This window comes from Mesoplodon mirus (genome assembly GCF_964341445.2).
Source record: "Mesoplodon mirus genome assembly, chromosome: 4".
Lineage (NCBI taxonomy): Eukaryota > Metazoa > Chordata > Mammalia > Artiodactyla > Ziphiidae > Mesoplodon > Mesoplodon mirus.
In genome coordinates, this window is record NC_138979.1 from 156,552,396 (window position 1) to 156,572,584 (window position 20,189).

The window sequence follows — 20,189 nt, forward strand, 5'->3', positions numbered from 1 at the left end:
CTTGTTTTTAAGGCTTTGTCATGTGTTCATCATGGTCAGTGTCTCCTTCTGAGTATGTGGCAGGGTCAACAGCAGCAGGTTTGCCTGTTGAACTTCTGTTTGATTCTCGCCTCCATTGTACCAGGAATTCTTCTTGCAACCAGGCAGACAGCACACCTGGCGGCGAACATCCTAGAATTTGAGAGACAGCATCTTCTCCTATACAAGCTGGCCAGAGACTCTGTTCTGCTTTTATAAGAAAACAGGAACTCTTGCTGAGTTTTTGGTATCGGGGCTAGTGACGAAGGCATTTCTCAGTATAACTAGAATTTCAAAAAATTGTAATCATCTATAATACATCTTAGAGAAGGGAGTAAAGAGATTAAGGAAATGACAAAAATTAGGCTTCATCTCATCCTTCATCCATATCTTACTGCTTTGGATTTTACTACAGGCAGGCACTTTCCCACAGCTGTGATTGATAAAAGTCTTGTTTTTTTTCTCTTTCTGTATGACAAAACCCTGTGCTTTCTCCTCTGGGAAAATGCCATCTCCCAGGAAACATGGTCTCGTGAGCCTTCACTCTGTTCTTCTTGCAAACCATGCCCTCAAGGCATGTAAGAAGGCCCTTCGTCTCTGTCTCCGCCTGGTTCCCTCCTGTGGCCCCTCTGAGGTCACTGGACTTCCCTTCCTCCCCCCGCCCCCATTTCTTTCTTCCCTTTATCTCCATCTTTTCTAGTTCACTTCCTTCATGATCTGATCTGGGACTCCAAGAAGCCCTAGAACCTGGCCCTGTGGGTTAAATCCAAAAGGACCACGCCTTTCCTTCCTTACCTCCTTGCCTGGCAGACCCTCCTGTAGATCTGTGAATGCAGCAGCTGGTGGTAAGCCTGCTCCCTGCAAACAAGCCATCAGCGGGGACACAAGGTGGAAATGCATTTCTTATAAGTTCTGCCATGACAGTGACCCCTGTCCCCCTGGTAAGTGAGAGGGTTTGCCTCTCTCACCATCTACATCACAAGTAAGATGTTTACAGCATCCTGTCCTGACCTGCCAGGCTCAGATCGGTGCTCTTCTAGGCCTGCTTTTTGGGCCCACTGGTCACATTTTGGATGCTCCCCCCTCACCTGGAAGCTCCTGCTGGGGTGGCTGCTGCTAGGACTGGGATTTGGGGTCACAGAGGCAACAGCGCCTCCTGGCTGGATCCCCCACCCACCGGACCAGTGCTCTTGGCCTGCCCAGAAACCGCGGGGTGATGGAATAACCTGAGGCCTGGAAAAATAAACAGTTCTCAGGGAAACCCGCGGTAGCTGTTGTAAGCAAATACCTCACAGCCACCTGGCACCTCACACACAACGTGGCTGGGAGGAAGAACGAGTCATCCACGAGCGCTAGCAGCCGCGGATGGGGCTGGGCTCGTGTGCGTTTAAAATACCTGTATAAAAACAGACCCTTGATGTTTATGTCTATCACTGGCCTTCTGGATGTCTGCCCATCTATCTTATGCAGGTGTCTTGGTCCACCAGGGCCTGTAGAATAGAGCCGGGGACAGGCATGGGTGGCCATCCCTATGGCTTTCTCCCTGGCAACAAAGGCCTTTCTCAAGTTCTCCCTTTGCCAGGAGGAGCTGAAACACGATTGGAGGCCCCAGAGAGCCTGGCTCCACAGTCCCTCTTAACCTCGTTTTAAAATTAGTTTTCCCAGTGGCCTTGCTCCTGCAACCCGTGTTGTCTGCTTGGAACACAGAGGTGCAGTGGTGGCTGGGAGGGGTCTGGAACTTGCTCCACCAGCAAAGATTTTATTGCGTGTGTACGCTTTGTGGCGTTAAGAGCAAAACCACCACATCCCAATGTTCTCCTTTGGCCTCTGCTGCTAAAAAAACCTAATTGAAGGCCCTGCCGAGGTATTGTAATTGGCTTCTGCCAATTTGCTAGAAGGCAGCTACTATCTCTGCTTTGGTCCCAGGGTCCTCATTCTGTGTTTATTTGTAAAATGGCTTTGGAAGTAAGCAGGGTATATATCTAATTAACACACTCACATGTGCAACATTATTGTTTGGGGGATGAAGTGTGAAGTTATGATACTTTATTTGACAAATTAAAAAATATCTCTTCCATCTCCCCCCCTTGGCCCGTGACCCCTCCTTCCTTCTCGCCTGAATTTTTATTTGCTAGCTCTTGCCCTTAAAGGACAGAGCTTATCAGGTCAAGGTCAACAAAGTTACTGAGAAAAACTAGGAAGACGCCAGCTTGCCACTTCTCAGTACTTGTCGTTGCAAAACCACTCTGAAGCGTTTTGTATTCTTTTTGGTGGAAGGGTCATATGAGCTCACTTAATGGCGTGAGTCAGTAGAGATGGAGCCTTTTCTAAAATTTGAGTGGATGTGAGTCAGTGATGCTTTGGGGGAAAAGTTTGAAAAAAGTGCCTATGTACTATATTGGGACAATCCACCCTAGAAGAAATATCTTCTGTAGAATTTATATCTTGTTTTCCTCCACTTTTCAGTTTCTGTCTGTGTGGGAAGGACGAGGTCACTGCTTCAGACAACGGTGAACCATGCATGGCCATTTTAGGTGCCCCAGGGAGAAATTACTTAGACAGGCTGGTTGGTTTGTAATTGTCCCTTACACGCCCTCACCCACTACACTTCATCCCAGCACGGTGCCCTATTTACAGAGCCCCCTGCAAACGCTCCTGTGAGTGGGTGCTTCGGGGACGTGGGGCAGGCGTTGTTAGTTTTGTTCTGGGGGGAGCCTCTGAGCCACAGACGGCTGGACACAGTATGACCGTGGAGGGGGGTGCCAGGCGTGGGGGCGAATCTGAAGGCCCCCAGCAGCCTTGCGCCTCACTCAGCCGCTTGCTGGTGCTTGGGCTCCCCTGGGGCGGGGGAGGCTGAGTTGGATCCCCCTCTGAGCTGTGGGGAGGCTCTGGGCTAGTAGTAAGTCTGTGGGCCATGGGAACCGTAGCCTCTAGTACCACCGCTTATTTTTTATATTTTATATCTTTATTGGAGTGTAATTGCTTTACAATGGTGTGTTAGTTTCTGCTGTATGACAAAGTGAATCAGCTATATGTATACATATACCCCCATATCCCCTCCCTCTTGCGTCTCCCTCCCACCCTCCCTATCCCACCCCTCTAGGTGGTCACAAAGCACCAAGCTGATCTCCTTGTGCTATGCGGCTGCTTCCCACTAGCTATCTATTTTACACTTGGTAGTGTGTATGTGTCCATGCCACTCTCTCACTTCGTCCCAGCTTACCCTTCCCCCTCCCCGTGTCCTCAAGTCCATTCTCTATGTCTGCATCTTTATTCCTGTCCTGCCCCTAGGTTCGTCAGAACCATTTTTTCTTTTTTTTTAAGATTCCATATATATGTGTTAGCATACAGTATTTGTTTTTCTCTTTCTGACTTACTTCACTCTCTATGACTGACTCTAGGTCCATCCACCTCACTACAAATAACTCAATTTCGTTTCTTTTTATGGCTGAGTAATATTCCATTGTATATATGCGCCACATCTTTATCCATTCATCTGTCGATGGACACTTAGGTTGCTTCCATGTCCTGGCGATTGTAAATAGAGCTGCAGTGAACATTGTGGTACATGTCTCTTTTTGAATTATGGTTTTCTCAGGGTACATGCCCAGTAGTGGGATTGCTGGGTTATATGGTAGTTCTATTTTTAGTTTTTTTAAGGAACCTCCACACTGTTCTCCATAACGGCTGTATCAATTTACATTGCCACCAACAGTGGAAGAGGGTTCCCTTTTCTCCACACCCTTTCCAGCATTTCTTGTTTGTAGAATTTTTGATGCTGGCCATTCTGACCGGTGTGAGGTGATACCTCACTGTAATTTTGATTCCATTTCTCTAATGATTAGTGATGTTGAGCATCCTTTCATGTGTTTGTTGGCAATCTGTGTATCTTCTTTGGAGAAATGTCTATTTAGGTCTTCTGCCCATTTGTCGATTGGCTTGTCTGTTTTTCTGATATTGAGCTGCATGAGCTGCTTGTATATTTTGGAGATTAATCCTTTGTCAGTTGCAAATATTTTCTCCCTTTCTGAGGGTTGTCTTTTGGTCTTGTTTATGGTTTCCTTTGCTGTGCAGAAGCTTTTAAGTTTCATTAGGTCCCATTTGTTTATTTTTGTTTTTATTTCCATTTCTCTAGGAGGTGGGTCAAAAAGGACCTTGCTGTGATTTATGTCACAGAGTGTTCTGCCTATGTTTTCCTCTAAGAGTTCTATAGTGTCTGGCCTTACATTTAGGTGTTGCATCCATTTTGAGTTTATTTTCGTGTATGGTGTTTGGAATTGTTCTAATTTCATTCTTTTACATGTAGCTGTCCAGTTTTCCCAGCACCACCTATTGAAGAGGCTGTCTTTTCTCCATCGTATATTCTTGCGTCCTTTGTCAAAATAAGGTGACCATATGTGCCACCACTTCATTTTAAATGAGGAAAAGGAGCCCGGACTAGTAAGGACCTTGCCCAGGGCCACAGGCCCATCAGTAGCTATCGTGTGCCAAGGCCTCTATTTGGTGCTAAGGGGGCCAAGGAAAGAAACAGAAGGAGCATCTAAGGAAGGAGCTGACCATCAGGCAGTGGTGTGTCAAAGACAGGGGCGGAGGTGCGGTCCACCCCAGTGGGGAGGGATATTCTATCACAGACATTGTTTTGAGTTGCTGACATAGTGATCTTTGAAAGTAGACTGGTTCTTAGTTGTGTTATTATATTTTTAGGTAAACTAAAGACAGTGTGCCCCTAATTGCCTGTACCTAGAGCAGACTGCTCCTGCTACCCCGCCCTTGGTCATCCCTGCAGTCCACCTGAGAGACTGGTCATTCACGGGGATGGGTCAGGAAGGCCGGGTTTGCTGTACATTGGCTGAGGACACTGCTACCCTAGACCAGCTAATAACCTACCACTTATCAACTAACTATGGCACTGGGTTCAATGCTTTACATATACTGTTGTGTTTCATCTTCACAATGACCCTGTGAGGCCTGTGCTGTGGTTACCCTACTTTTACCGGTAAGGACCTGGGACTTAGAGAGCTAAAGTAAACAGAGCTAACAAGCGGTGGAGGCTGGTGCATCTGACCCCAAGCCCGCGCTCTTGACCACCGAGCTATTCTGCCTCTATTCCAATCGTTGTTGACTTCCGTGAGCAGCGACAGAAACTCCCATGTGCCAGGCCTGGGCTGGAGTTGCAGGGGCAGGAGTGCTAGGCGCTTCCTCTTGCTCTCAGCCTTGGCGAGGAAGCCCAGGTATCCCCATCTCACCCTGACTCCTGTTCCTAGAAGCTCTTCCCTCTGGCTGCTGGTGTTCCCCCTGGTGTTTGGGAACAGCCATCCGACTGAGCTTTTACACCATCCTCGTTTCTCCCATGACCAGAGCTGAACAGCATCTCTTCACTTGGCCAGTGAGTTCATCAGAAGGGGTGCCCTCCTCCAGAGACATGGTCCAAGGTCCCTTTGTAGGTTAAGATTGGGTGATGATGTTATCTTCTTCACATCATTCGCCTGCCTACTCTATGGGGAAAAGGGCCTTTAGATGATATTAAATGGAGAAACCCATTCCAGTGGAAGAGGTGACCTTTTAAATTTGTGCATATTCTGTTTCTATTTTCACTCCCTCCACCCCTACTTGATACACATCTGAGCACAAGTTCAAGGACTGACCTTGTTCTGTTTATCAGGGAGTCTGCCTGTTCCCTCCCCTGACAGGACCTCTCTTTTCCTGACCATTGTCTGTTCCAAAGGGAGCCCTGAGGAATGGTTCTTTGAGGTCCCCTCCTCTTCAGGGTGTTCTCGGAGTCCCTGGATGACTCTAAGACTTGGGGATTGCTGATGGCCAAGTGGCAGCTTGGTGCCAGACATGATGGGAGGGCAGAAAAGCAGTCCTCCGGGGGATGGGTGCTGACCCTGTGTGGCCAAATGAACAGAAAGGGCTGTTCAGTGATGTCCTGTGCATCACTCCCCAAGATGTGCACTCTGCAGCATCTCCTCCTTGGAGACCACATGTCCAGTCCCCGGGCCAGCCCCTCAAAAAGAGGCAAGTCAGTGCCTTCAAGCCTGGTCCCTCTGTTTCCTCCTTTTGTTCCCGCAGTCTCCTCTTCGGCCAGATTCTCTGCAACTGTCCCGACAGCACACGCCACTCATGCCAACCCAGAGGCTCCCGAGGCAGGAGCCATGTGATTTCTTACGCCTCTGGAATTTCATGTTGTGATTCAGGAAAAGTTGTTTTTAACAGAAGGCTTGTTATTTTGGGTTATCCTTCAGCATTTCATTCATTTTTGATAAGAGGCTAAGTGGGTGTGAGGTATTTGAAGGGGCTTCAGGGTAACTGTAGCCGACACAACGCTAGTGTTTCCTTTAATATTCTTGGCCCAGTGGGATGATTCCTTTTGCAACGAAACATAGATAAGCTCCTCTTGTTTTTCAGGCGGGTAACTGTGTATTGATTTTTCCCTTAAGAAAATCTAGTGCTGGATGGTCTGAGGGTTGAATGTGGCATTTCCCAGGATGAGTCAAAGGGACACATTTTCTTTTTCTGGCCTCTGTGGTCTCATCCCCCATAACTTGGCCTTGACTCAGAGATGGGTGGTCCCATCACTGAAGTGTCAGGCTAGAACAGAATCCTGTGGCTTGGGATGGAACAGCAGAGATTCAGCAATAGAGGGGTTCTTGGGCTAAATACTCTGTGGATCCTTTATACCCAAGACTCTGTGGTTCTCCTATGAGTGAGGCGCTGCAGGTCAGGGATGGGTGTGGGGAAGGATCAGGAAGTATGCGATAGGGTCCTTGCCCTCAGGAGCTTGCAGTCTTGTTAAGTCCTGGTGCTAAGGGTGAGGGGTCCAGCAGGGGAACAGATACTCAGACTCAGCAGAGAGAGGCTTTACTCTAGGTGGGATCCCCCAGGGAAAGCTTTGGGGATGGAGGAGGCCCGGAATGAGGGTAAGTTAAGATCCTGTGGTTAGTTCTTTCTTCTTGCTACGTCTTACAAAACTTTTCTGACCTCTCCAGAGCCTGCCATGGTACCAGTGTACACCCAGTACCAGCCTGTGTGAGAGCCTGGGGCCAGGAAGGCCCCTGACCGCCTCTGCATCCTCTCTGTGAGCCCTAATCTCCTCTGTTACTCAGGATCTCACATTAGATCTGAGACACCAGGAGCACCATCCTCTCTCAGGACATTGCCCTCAGCCCTGTCAGCATCCCACTTCCCTTGTCTGTAGTATAGGCAATGCTTAGTTAGGGCAGCCTGAGAAGCAGCCCTTAATTAGCAACTGAGCCGCCACTCAGAGGAGAGCTTCTGGTTCTTTCTCTGCGAAGATTGCATCATTCATCAAGGCATCTTCCCAAGTCATGTCTCTATGACCCATGACTCTTCTCAGCTTCTCTGTGTATGGTTTTCTGTCAGATTTGGCTTTTTTCTTGGTCTCATTTTTCATAGGGACCTAGTGATGGTTAATTTTAGGGGCCAACTTGGCTGGGCCACAGTAGCCAGTTTGGTCAAACACTAGTGTAGATGTTGCTGCAAAGGTATTATTGTAGATGTGATTAACATTTATAATCAATTGACTTGAAGTAAAGCAGATGACCCTCTGTGATGTGGGTGGGCCTCATCCAATCAGTTGAAGGCCTTAAGAGCAAAACCTGAGATTTCTTGAAGAAGGAGTTCTGCCTCCAGACTGTAACATAGAAATCCTGCCTGAGTTTCCAGCCTGCTGGCCTGACCTACTGACTTTGGACTTGAGACTGCCCCATCACTCTTACCTGAATTCCCAGCTTGCCAGCCTGGAGCCAATTCCTTAAAATAAATCTCTCTCTCTCCCTCTCCATATATATATCCATCCATATCCATATCCATATATATATATATATTTTAAATCTATCTATCATCTATCTATCTATCTATCTACCTATCTATTTTTTTCTATTGGTTCAGTTTCTCTGGAGAACCCTGACTGCTGGTGATCTTCTCTGACTACTGCCTTTTCTCTCCTCCCATCTCCCCTGGCCTCCATCACCATAAGGGTCCCCTGATCTTTCTCCCAAGAGTTCAAGATATGACTGGCTCACCAATACCTGCTCACTCAGGTGTTGGGTTACCCAGCATCCCAGCTTTTTTGTCTGCTCCTTCCTGCAGCAGCTTCTCCTCTGGAAGTCAGCAGCCAGAAAGAAAGACCAGTCCAAGGACCTGAAACTCGAATCTTTTAATGTTTATGTTTGTTGGACATCTTTTTTTCTTAAGTGAAGAAGAAAAAAGAAACAGATGATAAAGGAGAAAACAAAGGATAAACTGTGGGCTAAAGTCAAAATTGGGGATTAGCTGAGGGATGAGGCTGTCCACACTCTCCTTTGCTCCTAATTACCACAGGTCACTGAGAGGCACAGAGGCAGGGGCTGGCCGTAGCAGACGGGGCTGTCCTCCACGCTCCTCCTGTCTTGGCTGGACACCTGAGAACCCGTGCCCTGGGCCTGCACACAGGGTTTGTGTTGTCTGGCTCAGCCCGGTCTCCATCTCCCCGGTCCCCCTCCCTGCCCACTCCCACCCGGCCTTAGCCCTGCTTTGCTCGGCTGCTGTGTGATTGTTGGGATAGAGGGCTGTGTGCTTTCCGGTGGCAAGGGCTGGACCGCGTTCTCATTCCTTCCACAGGCTACTTTTCTGTTGTGTTTCTTCTCTCAGGCGGTCAGAGTTTTGTGAGTGAGATTTAAACCACCCACTGCCAGGTGGGGAGTGAACTGGCTCTCACTGGTTCTCGGAATAGGATTAGAGGGGCTGGGTGTGTGTGGGTGTGTACGAACGTGTGGCTAGGTATTCCCGTGTCGCCCTGGACAGCCCTGATATTTCCCTCTCCCCCGCTGTTTATGTCTTCCAACTATTTGCAGATGGTCCCGGCCCATTCTCACAGTTATCAGGCCAGACCTTCTAATCTTGTCATCTTTCCCTGAACTTCCCTGAGCAGAGACGGAATGTTTTAGAACAGTGAGTATCCACTTCTGAGGAGCTTCCTCTCTGAACCAGTGGTCATGAAGAGGCCCTTGAAATAGATCCCCTGGCTTGCATTCTGGAAGGTGACTTCTTGGTATCTGGAAAATCTGATAGTTGTGAATTTTAAGGTTCATTTGGGAGGTGACTGAGAAGGGCAGAGGGTGACAGTGGCCCTAAGGATGGGGCTGCCTTCTGGGTCCTCAGATACAGAATAAGCTTATGCCCCCTGGTATGTACCGATTAGTATTTGCATGAGGTCTGGAGAAGCACTGAAGGAATAAGTGGTTGATTGATTGATTGATTGATTGATTGGCTGAAGGGTCTGAGAGGGCTGCAAAAACACTTATGGGGTAAAGAGTTGAGCAAGTCTAAGTGTTTCAGTTATCCATTGCTGTGTAACAGACCACCCAGAAATATAATGGCTTACAACAAGAATAATTTATTCTTTCTAACATGTCTGTGGATTGTCTGGGTGGTTCCTTGACTGATTCTACCTGCACTCACTCCTGGACTTGTCCAGCTGGAGGGTCAGCTGGGCTGGGGTGTCCAAGATGACTTCACACACACGCCTGGCAGTTGGTGCTGGCAGTGGGCTGAGCTGCTCTGGTTTTCTTCCATGTGGCCTTTCATCCTCCTGGAGGCTGGACTGGCTTCCTTATGTGGTGGTCTCAGGGTGGATTCCAAGAAAGGGAAAGTAGAAGCTACAAGGCCTCTTCAGGCCGAGGTCTGGAAACCACACACTGTCACCCCTGTCCTTTCCATTGGTCAAAGCAAATCAGAATCAGCGGGGAGGGGTTTACCCAAAGGCATGAATACAGGGAGGTGCAATTCACTGGTACCATTTTGTAACGATCTACCACACCAAGTAAAAGAAAAACATAGGTTAGATTAAAAATCAGGTTAGCGCATGGCAGTGGGAGCTGATATTAAAGAGAAGTGAAGGCCATGGCCTGGGAGCAGACTGCCTGGGCTGGAATCCAGGCTCTGCCACTTCCTAGTTGTTGACCTTGAGGAAATCACACAGCCAGTCTGCTCAGTGAGGATAATAATAACGCTTATCTTAGAGGCTTGTGATGAGTTTGAAGTGAGTTAGTGGAAGTGCCCAGTACAGAGCTGGGCACACCATAAATACTCAGGTAGCTGTTAGCCATTATTATTCATGTACTGTCTGTAAATGGTGGGTGAGTTACAAATTTGGCCTTAGGGGTTCCGGTTCCGAGGCAAAGAGGGAAAAATATGAGGGTACAAGGTTTGGAGTGTGTTTAAGCTGAGAAAATCGTTGGTTCAGAAGAAGCAGTGCTGTTTCAAATGGATAAGTACCTGTTTTTACACATTTGCTTTCAAATGCAGCAGATTTGGGGCAGTCTACAAAGCGACTGGCCAGGCAGATCTTCACACCATAAAAATAAATGTATTTTTCCCCGAAAGCAAATAATTAGAGACAGTAACCTCTGTCTAGAATTCAGCAAGACAGGCTTGACTGTCAGAAGCCCTTGACTGGAGCCCCAGCCCTCCTCTCTCCGGGGTGAGTGAACTTGGGAAAATTCATGGATCCCTCCATGACTCAGCTTCCTTGTCTACAAAATGGGCATAATAACGGTGCCTACTTCACACGGACACAGAGATTAGGCAAGTAAAGCCCCTAGTCTATCGCCTGCCTGGCACATGCTCCTCAATGAATATTTGCTTTGACTATTAGTAGTATAAAGAGGATTTTAGGGGAGGTTTTTTCTCTGTTGGAAGACAAACTCTCTGTGTTTTCTTCGCCAACAGTTAGTGCTATGATTATAAACCTTTCCTGTCTCTTTCTTAGAGGAGCACTTGAACTTGCAGGGATCGTCATAAAGTAATAAGCAAGCAGATAAAGATAATAAACCCTGCATTTCACCTTTTCTCGAATTCCATGCTAACCCCCAGTTTTTCCAAATTATCGAGTGTCACCATTTGTATGGTTTGTAGTAGTCTCCGTGGAACTCCGCGCAACCTCTGTGGAAGCGGGCTACAAACATTTCAGAACAGCCTTCAAGGACTTCCAGAAATCTGTCGACAGTCCCCAAACCACAGGTTCCCACCTCTCCTCGGCTGGCTGGTCTCCACATTCCCGCAGTTTCAGGATCCCCAGTGGTGTGAAGTCAGGTCCATCATTTGCTCTGTTTCTGGGGAAGCTTTCTCCACCTCTGTTCGCATCTCGCTTTCCATCTGATTTATGGCTTTAGAATGTTGGCCTGGAAGATCTTTATTTAAAGCCTCTGTCAGAGGTTGTTACACGAACGCGGTGCCAGTAAAAAGCTGTTTTCCTTTGGTTTTTTTCCTCTGTCACTTTTTCTGTGGCATGAATTATGAGGTAGGAAAAGAAAGTTACCAACTTGGGGTTGGGAGTGATCCCCTGGAAGGTGCCAGGCTCCATTCCAGCCAGGGGCCGAACTCAAAATTCTGGGTCTTCAGGCCAGGTCTCCCCATAGCCCCCCTCTTCCAATCAGTTTATGTCTCTTTCCTAAGCTGCCTCTTAGGGGCAGTTCTGGTGGTAGTTATAATTGGGTTCAGAATCTCGAGTCTAGTGCCTGTCAACTGTTTTAAACTCCTGTTCCTCTAACTAAGGAGATTCTGTTTAGTTTCGCTGTGTTTGTGTTATGAAAACAATAGTTCTTTTTTCTTCTTTTCATTTTCCAGATCAGTATTATATTTTAATAGCAAATGTGCTATTCATACCTGTCTCCTGACTCAGATATTTTTATGCGCTTAAGGGAATATTCCCTCACCCTGCAATGAGAATTTTTGAAGCACTTTTCCTCAGAGTGAGACAAAAATCATTTCCCATCATCTGACTTCCCTCTAAGACAGCATGGGGCTGCTTTGTGTCTCTGTGTGCACCTACAGTCTGCTTCAACATCTGTCCGGTTCATATGTGTATCATTATCAGAGTCATTATTTCAAAGGGTCTGGCTCCTTCAGAGTTGAGCTTCTGGATTTTCATCATTTGTGCTGTTGTTCAGTGAGCAGGATGAACCTCCACATTGCTGATACCAAATTCCTGGCTCTTGGAATGGTATTTTTGTAAAACACTGTGAAAATATCATGGGATACCCAAGACGATTCCTGTCATCTTCTTCAAGGGGAAAGTTGCAGAATATTGTTCATGAAAGAAATAAAGTGATAATAAAGTAAATAAATAAAGAGATAAATAAGTAGATCAAAAAAGTGATAGTACAGGAATATGATGTGGTCCCTTTTATTGTTAAAAAAACCCTCAGTAGATGTGTGCATATGTATTTATGTGTGTGTACCTGAAAAAGAAAAGGTCCAGGGCAGGTAGTGTTTAACTTTGGTGGGATTAGGGTTTTTTCAAATTTTTCTTTATAACAAGAAAAGGAACCTAATGCTATTTATTTTTAATAACTAAAAAGAAAAAAGAAAAAAAAATCCCCACAGAATCAACAGAGAAACAAGAAAGGGAAGTCAGGCAGGTTGACTGGTCAGGGGTCGTGTGGGTCTGAGGTCCCCAGGCCTGGCCCAGGACACCATGCACTGCCTCAGCCTGGGCCTGACTCTGGAGAAACCAGGTTTGGCTGTTCAGAGGTGTTGACGTAGTTTGTGAGGCCGCTGAGTACAGACACCTTCCTGCAGGCCTGTGTCTCTCTCGCGCTGGATGGAAGCAGTGTTGGGTAATCAGCTCAGCTCCGTTCAGCCTACTTTGTCCAGCCCTGTTGGAGGCCTGGAAGGGAGTGGGTTTGGGCCTTGTTCCTGCTCCTCTTGGGTGCCAAGCATCAGAACATCTCCCTGCCCTGAGGACAGTGGCCTGGCCCTGTCCTGCTGCATCTGGGCTTGGGAGAGTGTCCACACACACGGGCATTCCTGCATCAGCTGTCAGCTCGCAAGGCAGCCAGGCTCCTGCCCCCGCCTCTAGGGGGGCCTCAGGGAGGTTCTGGGCCTCCAGCCCCTCACTAAGGGCTGGTGTGGGAGACACAGCTCCCCTTGGTGATTCACCAGCCAGCCATCAGTTCCCTAGGGCCAGGCCAGGTCCTGGCAGGGAAGGCACAGGAGTGGGAATCACCGCAGGCCGTGTCTTCTCTTGCAGAGAAAGTTCACTCTTGTGACCAGGAGAGACAGAGTGCCCTGGAAGAGGCCCGGCAGAATCCCCGCGAGGGCATTGTCATCCCCGAGTGTGCCCCCGGGGGGCTCTATAAGCCAGTGCAGTGCCACCAATCCACTGGCTACTGCTGGTGTGTGCTGGTGGACACGGGGCGTCCGCTGCCCGGGACCTCCACACGGTAAGTCCCCCAGAGCGCATCCTGCCCCTCACCCCTCAGGTGAAGCCTGGGGTAGGAGAGCCAGCTTCCTGTTAGGCTGTCACCTCACATCTCCTGGCTTTATTGTCCTGGCCTGGTGGGAGTCGAGTCACTAGGGGAGCAGCATCTCTGCTCGTGGGCAGATGAGGTCCCAGTATCCTGGATTCTGGTCACGGGTCTGGCCTTTCCTAGCTGGGCGACCTTGGGAAAGTAGGTAACTTCTCTGAACCTCAGTTCACCAGTGAGAAGGGTATTGCCCTGCCTGAGTCACTAGGTTCTGTGGATCAAAAAGATCCTGTGTGCAGACATAAGGTAACAGCGCTCTACGAGACTGACTAAGATGACATGGCTGAACATGTCTCTGTGGGAACACCGATGCTGGGATTGCCTTGTAGCTGCTGGACAGTACAGGAGATATTCTGCTGCCAGCTCTGGGAGATCTAGGCTTAGTGACCACCCAGATCATTGCTGGTAGTAGGGGCTGAAGTCAGCTCAGTTTCCAGCCCCTCCTCACCCCCTGCATCTCTCTCTTCTCAGCTACGTGATGCCCAGTTGTGAGAGTGACGCCAGGGCCAAGAGTGCGGAGGTAGACGACCCCTTCAAGGACAGGGAGCTGCCAGGTGGGAGACGACGCTACCCCTTGCTGGTGCCTTCACCTCTTCCTGTTCCTCCAGCCCCTCATCATGCAGAAGCAGCGCCCTCCTCTGGGTCTGCTTCCCCATCTGTAAGATGGAGCGGGGACACTGGGCAGGGGCATCGCAGGAGCCGTGGGATCTGCATCCAGTCTGGGATTTGTTCCTAATTAGTCCTGTGCTCTTGAGCACACTGTTTCTCCTCCTTGCTTTTACCTTTTAAATGTAGTCACTGGGTTAAAATCCTACCCTTGAAAGCTCTACAGTTCTTTCTCTAAGGGTGACTGGGACGATGATCTGGGGGCTGTGGACCCTTTTTCCCAGGGCTGCAAAGAGAAGATAGCTCACAGGGAAAGGCTGTCCTGAGGGGCAATGATTCCTGGTGGCCCAGAACTGTCACTGGGGTATGACACAAGACTCACAGGCAGGAACCCAGGACCTCTAAGTGGCTGCTGGATTGGGTTTCCCTTATTTATAGTGTTCTCTGCCAGTGAGTTACAATAAGAGTAATAAATATTGATGGCTCAGAACACTGTAGTCTTTTTTTTTTTTTTTTTTTTTTTTTTTTTTGCGGTACGCGGGCCTCTCACTGTTGTGGCCTCTCCCGTCGCGGAGCACAGGCTCCGGACGCGCAGGCTCAGCAACCATGACTCACGGGCCCAGCCGCTCTGCAGCATGTGGGATCTTCCCAGACCGGGGCACGAACTCATGTCCCCTGCATCGGCAGGCAGACCCTCAACCACTGCGCCACCAGGGAAGCCCCATGCTTGGGGTTTTGCTGGAATCACACAGTGAGGAATAGAGAAACAAAGGGTTTGAGAGTACTTATAAGGGAGGGTTGATAATTATAATCTAAGCTGGATGAGGAGAGATGTGAAAAAAGGAGGTTCTTGGATAGGTAAACAGGTAGATCTACTTGAGTCAACTTTGACCTTGGAGTTCTCTGCATTCCTCGTGCCCCTTCAGCACCTGGTCCTTGCTGCTAGAGTCGCTGTGTCCTCCTGTACCAGAACTCGCTTGAGTTCCCCAGTAGACTATGAACTTTACGAGGAGAAGAACCGTGTGTATAATAATATCCCTAACATTTAGCATAGTGCCTGAGTGGATACTCAGCAAACATTTGAGGAATGGAAGGACACTGAGAGCATTATTATCCATTTGGTCTATCGGCCCCTTGCGGGCTGTGGGTTGAGGAACTATGGAGGTTTATGAGAATCATCTGAGCTGTGGACAATTCCCAAAGTGGATTTAGCTGGACAAGAAGGACTTGGAGAGGTTGAGGAAACAGTGGTAGTTGAGGAAGCTATTTACTTGATCATTTACTTGGCATCTGCCTTCAAATCTCACTTTGTCTTTCAGGCTGTCCAGAAGGGAAGAAAATGGAATTTATCACCAGCTTACTGGATGCTCTCACCACTGATATGGTGCAGGCCATTAACTCAGCAGCACCCACTGGAGGTGGGAGGTGAGAATGCGAGCAAGACTCAGGCCCAGTGGGACCACGGGGCCCCTGACTTTTCAGATGCTGCAGGTCCCTGGGAGAGTGGGGGGGGTGGGGTTGAACAAGAGCTGGAAGTTGATCCTCTTCCTGAAACCGTGTAGCTGTGACTTTGTCTCACCTTCCACCAAAAATCTCGCCGCCCCTCTCCCCTTTCTAGTCTTTGGGAGTTGCTTTTCTCTAGCTTGTAGTTACCTGATTATAGGCAAATCCAGGAATGTCTGGGAGACTTCCAGCACTTCAGTCTCAGAAATGGATGCACTAGAGTGAGTCCAGAATGGCAGGGAGGGGGATAGGCATACGATGGGGACAGGGATGGCAGGGAGGGCGTCCAGAGCACTTGGTGGCTTTCTTCTTTTCTGAGAAGGCAGGAGCCGCGTGCCATTTTGGCTACCTAAGAATCCCAAGGGACTCTGGGCAGTGGGATTGGACACTGCCATAGCCAAATCCAACTTAGTTCAGGAGCTGATATGCTGGCCGAGGCAGTCCTGACACAAGGCCGTAATGTACATGCTCCCCAGCGACCAGCATCACCGGCACTCACTAATTTGGGCCCATTGGGTCAGTTGATCAGAGCACGCATGTATTCATCTGTCTGCTGCTCAGAACTATTGAACGTGCATGGCACACCAAGCTCTGGGCTAAGGATTGGGAATCCGGGGATGTGAGGCATGTCCCTGCCTTCAAAGAATGCAGCCTAATGGGGATACTAGGCTGTAGAAAGATACAAGCTGTGTGGTAAGTGCTAGAAGCGAGGTGAAAGAACAGAGAAGCGTTTGCTAATTTAGCCTGGAGGAGTCAGAGAAGGCTTCCTGGAGGAGGTGATACTGAGTTTTGAAGGATAGGTAGGACTCAGCTAGTAAGAGAAGGAAAGCCATTCCAGGAAAAAGGAAAGAACATTGTGACCCCAGGAAAGTGCACGTCCGTAGTTCAGTATGGCTGATCTGGGGTGGATGGAGGAGGGGGTGGAGGAGATGACAGTGGTGGTAGATGACACAGAGGATGCAGGTCCCAAAGGGCCTGTGAGATGTGCTTCCCATTATGAAGCCAGAGTGGGAGGCACGGAGTAGGGAGAGTTCTGGCTCCTTAGCAACGGGAAGTGCCATGTGCTTGGCAGGGATGGGCAGCCCGACTCTCAGCTTACATGGCTCACCAAGGAGGGAGCGCTAGTCCCTCTGCATCTCCCCAGAGGCAAAGCTGTCAGAGGGCAAGGAGTGCCACCACAAGACAGGCCCAGGCCCCCAGGCCGGTGGAAGGGCCCCAGTGTGACTGCCTCAGCAGCGATCAGCACGACCGCAGGGCGTGTATCTGGGGTGGGAACCAGGACTCCCAGCACAGCTGTCAGTGGTTCTGTGTCCCGAGGCAGACAAGGGCAGCCATCCTGAAAACTCACTTTTATGTCACATCATAGTGAGTGCAGTGGCTGCCTTGTGGGTTGCCACTCTAGGAACCTGCTTGTCCAGGGAGCTTGCTCTCAGCCACCCCCATGGTCCTTTGAGCTCTGAGGCTGGTTTCTGGCCCCGCTCTGTTTTGCTCACCCGGTGGAAGGGTCCAGGCCTCCCCTGGGAGGAACACAGCAATAAGTCTGAAAAGATGGAGACAGGGCCTGACAGGTCGGCAGATGAGAACTGCCCAGAGGCAGCCCACGGTGCTCAGCAACTGGAAGTCTAAAATAGAGAGGGCTGTGTCCGAATCTCCAGGAAGAGGGAGAGAAAATTACGAAAAGGCATATTCAGTATTATATGCCTTTTTGTTATTTATGCTTGGAATGTGAAAACATACCTGTTGTTTCATGCAGAAATGGGTATGAGCTATTTATGGTTTTTAGAAGAGAGGGAAAAAAGAAACGAGAAGGGGGCATGGCCTTAACAATTCCAGGTCTGGGTGCTTTCCACCCACAAATCCCCAGGGCTGCTGGCTCTGACCCACTGCTCAGGGAGCCTGCCTGGTGCTTATACTTGGGTTCTAAGGAGACAGGACTTCACCCTCCGTCGCATTTGCTTCTGCGGGAGCCCAGCCCTTGAGCCCGGCCTGGCCTCGGATCCAGGCAGCCTTCAGTGCCAGGGAAAGGACCAAAACCAGCTAGGTCCTGGGCCAGGGGGGCCAAAATCACAGGTAGGCTCGCTGTCAGGGCAAGTTCAGATGGACGCTTGACCCTCAGATTGCAGGCTGAAGAAATTTTTACAGAAAATAAAAACTAAGAAGTTCATAAATGCTTTTAATTCCAGTGTGTCCTTAGGGAAGGGAGTTTTTGTTGCTGTGGTTTCCAAAAAACCTCTTTTAGGTATAATATAATGTTGGGAGAAATTTAAAAAAAATTTTTTTTCCTAAACACGTTTTTCATTTCAAGCTCATGTGAACCTGACCGTGTTTGGTTTTGATGAGAATGGAAGGTTTGAACTGCATCTGGTAATTGCGTTACCTGGAGGCTAGACTTGTAATCAAAAGACAGACAAGATGTATCAAGAAATAGTTTAGAAATCAAGGAAGTGGGAGTGGGCCTGCGGAGAGAAGGAGAAAGAATCAGTTATACAGGGAGGTGGCCGGCCAGGGTTACCGGTTTTACTGAGTTTAAATCCCTCTCAGGTCTCCCTAATATATTTTGAAAAAGCAAGCCCGAACTCTGACCACGAACTGGCCGTGCAGGATGGTCTTGCTGGCGCTCACCCTCCTCTCATGTGCCGCTCCTTCCTGTCATTATGTTCCAGCCACTGGTCCTTCTCAGGTCCTCAAACAGGCCAAGCTCTTGCCTGCCCCAGGGCCTCCATATGGGCCAGCTGCTCCTTCAGCCTGGAATGTGAGTCCCCCATCCTCCCGTGACTGGCCCCGCTGTTCCATTTAAATATCATCTTCTCAATGACCATCCAAACTAAAGGAGCAGCCCTGTCACCCTCTATCACAACACCGCTTTTTCACTGTTGTGGCCTCTCCTGTTGCAGAGCACAGGCTCCGGAAGTGCAGGCTCAGTGGCCATGGCTCACGGGCCCAGCTGCTCCGCAGCACGTGGGATCTTCCTGGACTGGGGCATGAACCCGTGTCCCCTGCATCGGCAGGCGGACTCTCAACCACTGCGCCACCAGGGAAGCCCACAACACCGCTTTTTAATTCTCAGCCTAGTGCTTATCCCTATCTGATATTTTGCTGGTTTGTTTATTTGTATCTGTCTCCCCTTACCCAATGAAAATTGAACTTCAATGAGGGAAGGAGCGTTTTCTGCCTTCTTCCCTGCTGTATTCCTAGAACTCAGGATAGTGCCTGGCACACAGTAGGTGCTCAGTAAATATTTGTTAAATGAATAAATAGCCATAAGGATGGGTGGATAGATGGATGGATCCCTGTTGGATACAGAGAGGGATGTCTCAATAAGGCCTCTTTTTCTTGGCACATGTCAGAGGGTCCAGGAACTACTTCAAGACTGATTATGAGGCCAGATCTAGCCCTGAAGTTCACTGTAAGGCTTCTTTGTCACCAGGGCCTTACAGTGCCCTGGCTGGGACCAAGGGACTTGGGCACCATGTGGACAGCCCCTGGTCAGGCACCCTTTTACAATGGAAGAGCCAAGGCAGAGGGCAGCACATCTGGAGCAGGGCTGGCGAAGGGAATTACGAAATCCAGGGTCCCTGGGTTTGGGCCTTGGCTCTCAATTCAGGTAGAATTGAGGTTGCAAGCACAAGGTCCAGGAAGCCACAGCTGATCTCTCCTGTGTCCTCTCAGGGTCTGGCAATTAAAGCTGGACACCAGCTGGGGCCAGCGGGAAACAGTCCCATTTGGGGACAGTGGGAAGAAGGGACAGGGAGGATGTCTGGGCTGAGCGGAAAAGAGGGTGTCTTCCCCCCAAACCACCACCTGTCAGGCTTGGAGGTTTTAGCTTTGCACAAACTCTTACATCTTACCCCTGGCATAAGCTCTGTGCTGGGTTCTGGGGACATACAGGGATGAGGACATGGAGCTCCTGGGAGAAGAGCTATGTAATCACGTGAGTGCGCTGTAAAGCCAATGTGACAACAGAGGCAGATGAAGTCCTGCAGGGACTCAGGGGAGGGAGGGCGTGTGAGAGAAGGCTTTCCACAGGAGGTGACATTTAAGCCACATCTTCACTTACGAGTGAGAAAATGCCCCGACCTAGATGGACCAGGAATAAGGGTATCCCAGCAGAGGGACCCTAGGGGTAGCGAGGTATGAACGAGGTAGGGTCTGTGGAAGGAATTGTGAGGAGTAAGGTTCAAGCTTGAGAGGCAGGCTGTGGACAGTCGGGAGATGAGGCTGTAGAGCTGGGCAGAGCCCAGATCATGCTGGGTCTTGTGATTCGTGCCAGAGAGGGCCACAGGGAGCCATGTGACTAGATGGGCATTCCTATGGAAGCCAGACGGGGAGAGGGGAGCTAAATGGGGCAGGAAGTTTACAGCCTACACCAGAGGGAAAGGTGATGAGAATGTGGACTAAAGCTGTGGTGGACGGGATGATTTACTGAAGCTTTAGTAATGAAATCAATAGGATTTGAAGACTTGTTGGATGTAGGGAGTGGAAGAGGGAGATATCTACTTCCTTTTCTGGTCTTCTAGCCTGATTTAGGGGGAAAGCAGTGCTGCCCAAATCTAAAAATAGGCAAAGTAGAATGGGGTATCCATGGAAACATCTGTGGCTAGTGCCTGGGAGGGGGTGGCCTGCAGGTATCATTAGATGAGGCTGTTCTCAGTGAAGGGTTGTTAGATCATTGAATTATGCTCTTGGTCCTTCCCGCTCCAGAAGGCAGAGTTCCGCCCCCGTCGCCTCACCCCACCGGCTAAATCAGCCTTC

General features: G+C 49.3%; 1 protein-coding gene across 3 annotated transcripts in view; it reads left to right on the top strand.

The window, feature by feature from the left end:
• SMOC1 (SPARC related modular calcium binding 1) overlaps nucleotides 1-20,189 on the top strand; it is a 155,314-nt gene that overhangs the window by 123,153 nt on the left and 11,972 nt on the right. For all 3 annotated transcript variants that reach the window (XM_082618475.1, XM_082618476.1, XM_082618477.1), the window contains exons 8-10: nucleotides 13,052-13,244; nucleotides 13,800-13,882; nucleotides 15,254-15,359. In XM_082618475.1, coding sequence (XP_082474601.1) covers nucleotides 13,052-13,244; nucleotides 13,800-13,882; nucleotides 15,254-15,359 — 382 coding nt within the window. The remainder of the gene's footprint in view (nucleotides 1-13,051; nucleotides 13,245-13,799; nucleotides 13,883-15,253; nucleotides 15,360-20,189) is intronic.